This window comes from Oncorhynchus keta, unplaced genomic scaffold, assembly GCF_023373465.1.
Source record: "Oncorhynchus keta strain PuntledgeMale-10-30-2019 unplaced genomic scaffold, Oket_V2 Un_contig_932_pilon_pilon, whole genome shotgun sequence".
Classification (NCBI taxonomy): domain Eukaryota; kingdom Metazoa; phylum Chordata; class Actinopteri; order Salmoniformes; family Salmonidae; genus Oncorhynchus; species Oncorhynchus keta.
In genome coordinates, this window is record NW_026290487.1 from 113,553 (window position 1) to 121,680 (window position 8,128).

The window sequence follows — 8,128 nt, forward strand, 5'->3', positions numbered from 1 at the left end:
TGGACGGGACACTTCATCAACAGTAACAGCAGTTAGTCGGCCACCTCCGTAGCCAACATTATCGAAAACAGTCACTGTGTTTTAAACATACTTCTGCCGTGTCTATTTGTTGGCCCATTTAATGTAACGTTAATATTTACGTTGTTTGTCAGGTAGCTGGCTTGCTAAGTTAGCTTTGCACGAGGCTAATCGCTAATGCTAAGTAGCTAGCTAGTTAACATCCCCGACCATGAGTTCACTTAGCTACTCCACTCCTGCTGAAGAAGAGGAGGTCTGCTGGACGGAGAAAGAAGAAGAGTCTGTCACAGTTAAACAAGAAGTAGAGGATGAGTCTGTTACAGTTAAACAAGAAGTAGAGGATGAGTCTGTTACTGTGAAAGAAGAGAAAGAAGCTTTCAGAGTGAAAGAGGAGGAGGAAGTTACAGTGAAAGAAGAGGAGACTGTTACTGTGAAAGAGGAGGAGGCTGTTACTGTGAAAGAAGAAGAAGCTTTCAGTGAAAGAGGAGGAGGATGTTACTGTTAAACAAGAGGAGGAGGATGTTTTGTTAGTGAAGATGGAGAAGAGGAAGGGGAGATTACTGTCACGTTGAAAGAGGAAGAAGAGGAGGGGCAGATTACTGTCACGTTGAAAGAGGAAGAAGAGGAGGGGCAGATTACTGTCACGTTGAAAGAGGAAGAAGAGGAGGGGCAGATTACTGTCACGTTGAAAGAGGAAGAAGAGGAGGGGCAGATTACTGTCACGTTGAAAGAGGAGGAAGAGGAGACGGGAGATCTGAGTAACACCAGTAAGTAGTGTCTTAAAAACGGGGGCACAAACTCTTCAGTCCTTGAAGATTGTTTGAAGATGAGGTATTGAAATGTAAAAGTTACTAATATTTGTATAAAAACGTGTAAGTGGACATATTGTGGACATATTTCTCATTACCGTAACACTTGTTCAAGTTGCTGTAAAAACTCCCAATATTTGTTTTTATTCAGTTTTATTCACCCATGATGCATCATCTAGTGAAGGAGCCCTGAGATGAGCACAAGTTTGTTAACATTTTTCACTTATGCATTCAGAATGAGGATCTTATTCTCAAACACCCCTTTACGACACTTGACCTTGACATTACCGAAATTACAAAAGATTAGATTGGGAAAACTTAAGAGACCCATTACCTTATCAACATGGAGGTATGAATGTCAACACTTAGGCTACCAACATGGGAGACATGAATGGGTCAGTGATGTGGTCAACACTTAGAGACCCATTACCTTACCAACATGGAGAATGGGTTTTAGTGGTGTGGTCAACACTTAGAGAATTACCTACCAACATGGAGACCATTACCATTTACCAACATGGAGACATGAATGGGCTTTAGTGATGTGGTCAACACTTAGAGAACCATTACCATACCAACATGGAGACATGAATGGGCTTTAGTGATGTGGTCAACACTTAGAGAACCATTACCTTACCAACATGGAGATGTTGGGCTTTAGTGATGTGGTAAAACACTTAGAGAACCATTACCTTACCAACATGGAGGTGAATGGGCTCTAGTGATGTGGTAAACACTTAGAGAACCATTACCTTACCAACATTTGAATGGGCTTTAGTGATGTGGTAAACACTTAGAGAACCATTACCTTCCAACATGGAGACATGAATGGGCTTTAGTGATGTGGTCAACACTTAGAATCCCATTACTTAGAGAACCATTACCTTACCAACATGGAGGAGGTATGAATGGGCTTTAGTGATGTGGTCAACACTTAGAGAACCATTACCTTACCAACATGGAGACATGAATGGGCTTTAGTGATGTGGTAAACACTTAGAGAACCATTACCTTACCAACATGGAGACATGAATGGGTTTTAGTGATGTGGTAAACACTTAGAGAACCATTACCTTACCAACATGGAGGTATGAATGGGCTTTAATGATGTGGTAAACACTCATAGAGTTACTTCCAGATGAAGCTGAGGGCCTCTTTACTAAAACACACTTACCGCATCACATGAGAACCTTCATTTCGGTAATGATAATAAGTTAATTCTAATGTATCGTCAGTGGGTGTGCTGTGCTGGTAACTTTCATTATTTACTAGGACCACCTATTGTATAGGTGAAAGCAGTAGGGGTTAAGTAGGGCTTGTCAATAAACATGGGTGTATAAACCCCATTTAATTAACATAAAGCCAGCTCAGCCTATAAGCATGACATTATCTAGTATTATAGAGCTCTGCTCAGCCTATAAACATGACAATATCTGTTAATATTGAGCTCTGCTCAGCCTATAAACATGACATTATCTAGTATTATAGAGCTCTGCTCAGCCTATAAACATGACATTATCTAGTATTATAGAGCTCTGCTCAGCCTATAAACATGACATTATCTAGTATTATAGAGCTCTGCTCAGCCTATAAGCATGACATTATCTAGTATTATAGAGCTCTGCTCAGCCTATAAGCATGACATTATCTAGTATTATAGAGCTCTGCTCAGCCTATAAACATGACATTATCTAGTATTATAGAGCTCTGCTCAGCCTGTAAACATGACAATCCATGAAAGCAAACCCAGTTGAAAGATTCCCGGAATCAGAGGTCTCTGCAGCTCCAACTGTTCCCGAATACACAATCCTGGTATTGTAGATAATGTTTTGTGTTGGATCTAAAATGATTCGGGTCTCGGGTGTCCTGGTATTCTAGATAATGTTTTGGGTTGGATCTAAAATGATTCGGGTCTCGGTGACCTGGTATTCTAGATAATGTTTTGGGTTGGATCGAACGTGACTTCTGCAGTAGAGAGAGAAGGGCCCATACAGACCTGAACGTGACTTCTGCAGTAAGAGAAGGGCCCATACAGATCTGACGTGACTTCTGCAGTAGAGAGAAGGGGCCCATACAGATCTGAACGTGACTTCTGCAGTAGAAAGAGAAGGGCCCATACAGATCTGAACGTGACTTCTGCAGTAGAGAGAAGGGCCCATACAGATCTGAACGTGACTTCTGCAGTAGAGAGAAGGGCCCATACAGATCTGAACGTGACTTCTGCAGTAGAGAGAGAAGGGCCCATACAGATCTGAACGTGACTTCTGCAGTAGAAAGAGAAGGGCCCATACAGATCTGAACGTGACTTCTGCAGTAGAGAGAGAAGGGCCCATACAGACCTGAACGTGACTTCTGCAGTAGAGAGAAGGGCCCATACAGATCTGAACGTGACTTCTGCAGTAGAGAGAGAAGGGCCCGTACAGACCTGAACGTGACTTCTGCAGTAGAGAGAGAAGGGCCCGTACAGACCTGACGTGACTTCTGCAGTAGAGAGAAGAGAAGGGCCCGTACAGACCTGAACGTGACTTCTGCAGTAGAGAGAGAAGGGCCCGTACAGATGAACGTGACTTCTGCAGTAGAGAGAGAAGGGCCCGTACAGACCTGAACGTGACTTCTGCAGTAGAGAGAGAAGGGCCCGTACAGACCTGAACGTGACTTCTGCAGTAGAGAGAGAAGGGCCCGTACAGACCTGGAACGTGACTTCTGCAGTAGAGAGAGAAGGCCCGTACAGACCTGAACGTGACTTCTGCAGTAGAGAGAGAAGGGCCCGTACAGACCTGAACGTGACTTCTGCAGTAGAGAGAGAAGGGCCCGTACAGACCTGAACGTGACTTCTGCAGTAGAGAGAGAAGGGCCCGTACAGACCTGAACGTGACTTCTGCAGTAGAGAGAGAAGGGCCCGTACAGACCTGAACGTGACTTCTGCAGTAGAGAGAGAAGGGCCCGTACAGACCTGAACGTGACTTCTGCAGTAGAGAGAGAAGGGCCCGTACAGACCTGAACGTGACTTCTGCAGTAGAGAGAGAAGGGCCCGTACAGACCTGAACGTGACTTCTGCAGTAGAGAGAAGGGCCCATACAGACCTGAACGTGACTTCTGCAGTAGAGAGAGAAGGGCCCCATTACAGATCTGAACGTGACTTCTGCAGTAGAGAGAGAAGGGCCCGTACAGATCTGAACGTGACTTCTGCAGTAGAGAGAGAAGGGCCCGTACAGACCTGAACGTGACTTCTGCAGTAGAGAGAAGGGCCCGTACAGACCTGAACGTGACTTCTGCAGTAGAGAGAGAAGGCCCGTACAGACCTGAACGTGACTTCTGCAGTAGAGAGAAGGCCCGTACAGATCTGAACGTGACTTCTGCAGTAGAGAGAGAAGGGCCCGTACAGATCTGAACGTGACTTCTGCAGAGAGAGAAGGGCCCGTACAGACCTGAACGTGACTTCTGCAGTGAGAAGGGCCCGTACAGACTTCTGCAGTAGAGAGAGAAGGGCCCGTACAGACCAGCGTGACTTCTGAAGGGCCCGTGACTGAACGTGACTTCTGCAGTAGAGAGAGAAGGGCCCGTACAGACCTGAACGTGACTTCTGCAGTAGAGAGAAGAAGGCCCAGTACCTGAACGTGACTTCTGAACAGACCTGAACGTGACTTCTGCAGTAGAGAGAGAAGGGCCCCAGTACAGCAGTAGAGAGAGAAGGGCCCGTACAGACCTGAACGTGACTTCTGCGTAGAGAGAGAGAAGGATCTGACGTGACTTCTGCATCTGAACGTGATTTGCAGTAGAGAGAGAAGTAACCTAGAGAGAGAAGGGCCCGTACAGACCTGAACGTACTTCTGCAGTAGGGGTGACTTCTTAGTCGTGACTGTAGAGAGAGAAGGGCCCGTACAGACCTGAACGTGACTTCTGCAGTAGAGAGAAGGGCCCGTACAGATCGTTGCACATGAAGCTTGTTGTTGTCCAACCACAAGTCATCAAGCAGCGCTAGGATACAGATCCTCTCTGTGTCCAGATATCTAATCAATAGAAGATGGAATTAAAATGACGGAATAAAGGTCAAGTAGAAGGATAGTCTCAGACCAAGAGCCAACAGGTAGACTGCTACCTTAGTCTGAATGGAAAAGGATACATGCACTCCCGGCCTAGCTTAACCTAGCTATGTAGCTTATCTAGTTTCTCCCGGGTTTTTAGTCCGTACTACGTAATATTATTTGATAAGTAACCTAGTAATGGTAGCTATTAGTCTACTGTAACCCGGGCTTTCATAGTACGGCCCCTCTCCCGCTCTTCTCCTACTTTGTCAGCTTCAGATAATAAAGTAATTAAAAAAAAAATACAACTTTCCTGCTGCTTTTTGTTAGTTCGATCCGGGTGGTAGAACTCCAGGTCCCGGGTTCGGATCCCCGGGTGGTAGAACCCCAGGTCCCGCTCGGATCCGGATCGGGTGGTAGAACAGGTCCCTCTCGGAGGTCCCAGGTTTCGGATCCGGGTGGTAGAAACCCCGAACCCCAGGTCCCTTTAGGATCCGGGTGGTAGAACCCCAGGTCCCCAGGTCCCAGGTTCGGTGGTAGATCCGGGTGGTAGAACTCCAGGTCCCGTTCGGATCCCCGGGTGGTAGAACCCCAGGTCCCCAGGAGGTAGAACCCAGGTCCCTTCGGATCGGGTGGTAGAACCCCAGGATCTGGGTGGTAGAACCCCAGGTCCCTTCAGGATCTGGGTGGTAGAACCCCAGGTCCCTTCAGGATCTGGGTGGTAGAACCCCAGGTCCCTTTAGGATCTGGGTGGTAGAACCCCAGGTCCCTTTAGGATCTGGGTGGTAGAACCACAGGTCCCTTTGGATCCGGGTGGTCGAACCCCAGGTCACTTTGGATCCGGTGGTAGAACAGGTCCTTTCGGAACTTTTTGGACCCGTGAAGACCTCTACCTCCAACCTGGATATCTGGAAAACTTGGGATTTTTGTGAAAAGCTACCTGGGTTTTGCAACCCTAATAGAAATAAAGTTGTATCGTGTTTCAGGTTTCATTCAGGTCTTTGTTTAACACAATAATATGTCTTTGGCAGGAAAGAGACCAGATTCTCACTCCAGTAGGAAGAGATTCTCCGATAGCGGGAAGAGTCCTTCAGGGAAACCAGAACCAGAGACTCCCAAACCAGCAAGACGACACCACTGTTCCCATTGTGGAAAGAGTTTTATGAAGTTATGGAAGCTTAAAGAGCATGAGAGAACACACACGGGAGAAAAGCCTTACCAATGTTCCCAATGTGGAAAAGAGTTTTACCGTGTTAGTTAACATGAAAAGGCATGAGAGAATACACAGGAGAAAAACCTTACCAATGTTCCCAATGTGGAAAGAGTTTTACCTTGTTAGTTAACATGAAAAGGCATGAGAGAATACACACAGGAGAAAAACCTTACCAATGTTCTCAGTGTGGCAAGAGTTTCACCCAGTTAGGGAGCCTGAAAATACATAACAGAATACACTCTGGAAAGAAGTCTTACCACTGCTCCCAATGTGGGAAGAGTTTTAACCTGTTAAGCACCTGAAACCATGAAAGTTAAAGCCTTTCCACTGTTCTCAATGTGGAAAGACATTTTCTCAGTCAGAGGACCTGAAACATGAGAGAATAGAGAGGCTGTGTTCTGACTTGTGTTTTTGACTGATCATTTGTGTTTTTGTTTATGCAACTTGAAGTCATATTGTTTTTATGAAACCTTACTCACATAAAATATATATTTTTTTTTACATGAAACCTTACTCAAAAATATAAATATAATTGTTGATATGAAACCTTACTAACATACACCTTAGCCAAATATATTTAAACTCAGTTTTCACAATTCCTGACATTAAATCCTTGTAAAATGCCCTGTCTTAGGTCAGTTAGGATCACCACTTTATATTAAGAATGTGAAATGTCAGAATAATAGTAGAGAGAATGATTTATTTCAGCTTTTATTTGTTTCATCACATTCCCAGTGGGTCAGAAGTTTACATACACTCAATTAGTATTTGGTAGCATTGCACTTAAATTGTTTAACTTGGGTCAAACATTTTGGGTAGCCTTCCACAAGCTTCCCACAATAAGTTGGGTGAATTTTGTCCCATTCCTCCTGACAGAGCTGGTGTAACTGACAGTGGTTTGTAGGCCTCCTTGCTCACACACGCTTTTTCAGTTCTGCTCACACATTTTCTATAGGATTGAGGTCAGGGCTTTGTAATGGCCACTCCAATACCTTGACTTTGTTGTCCAGTTAAGTAATTTTGCCACAACTTTGGAAGTGTGCTTGGGACCATTGTCCATTTGGAAGACCCGTTTGCAACCAAGCTTTAACTTCCTGACTGATGTCATGAGATGCTGTTTCAATATATCCATATAATTTTCCTTCCTCCTGATGCCATTTATTTAGTGAAGTGCAACAGTCCCTCCTGCAGCAAAGTACCCACACAACATGATGCTGTCACCCCCGTGCTTCACAGTTGGGATGGTGTTCTTCGGCTTGCAAGCCTCCCCCTTTTTCCTCCAAAAATAATGATGGTCATTATGGCCAAACAGTTCTATTTTTGTTTCATCAGACCAGAGGACATTTCTCCAAAAAGTACGATCTTTGTCCCCATGTGCAGTTGCAAACCGTAGTCTGGCTTTTTTATGGCAGTTTTGGAGCAGTGGCTTCTTCCTTGCTGGGCTGCCTTTCAGGTTATGTCAATATAGAACTAGTTTTACTGTGGATATAGATACTTTTGTACCTGTTTCCTCCAGCATCTTCACAAGGTCCTTTGCTGTTGTTCTGGGATTGATTTGCACTTTTCGCACCATAGTACGTTCATCTCTAGGAGACAGAACGCGTCTCCTTCCTGAGCGGTATGACGGCTGCATGGTCCCATGGTGTTTATACTTGCGTACTGTTGTTTGTACAGAACATGGTACCTTCAAGAGTACCTGTACCTGCAAAGAGGCACTGAGTTTGAAGGTAGGCCTTGAAATAGATCCACAAAAATGATGTCAATTAGCCTATCAGAAGCTTCTAAAGCCATGACATCATTTTCTGGAATTTTCCAAGCTGTTTAAAGGCAAAGTCAACTTTTAGTGGATGTCAACTTCTGACCCACTGGAATTGTGATACAGTGAATTATAAGTGAAATAATCTGTCTGTAAACAATTGTTGGAAAAATTACTTGTGTCATGCACAAAGTAGATGTCCTCTAACTAACAATAAATGTGTGGAGTGGTTGAAAAACTTACGACCTCAACTGTATCTAGGATTCCATGCTGGTCCATAGTCACAGTCAATAACACATCTCATAGT

General features: G+C 44.7%; 1 protein-coding gene across 1 annotated transcript; it reads left to right on the forward strand.

The window, feature by feature from the left end:
* Positions 1-229: 229 nt before the first annotated feature.
* On the forward strand, positions 230-6,104 carry LOC127927078 (zinc finger and SCAN domain-containing protein 31-like; the record flags this gene model as incomplete). Its single annotated transcript, XM_052512826.1, has 3 exons — positions 230-363; positions 550-785; positions 5,884-6,104. Coding segments are annotated over exons 1-3 (591 nt in total), but the record flags the coding sequence as incomplete, so codon positions are not given.
* Positions 6,105-8,128: the final 2,024 nt, after the last annotated feature.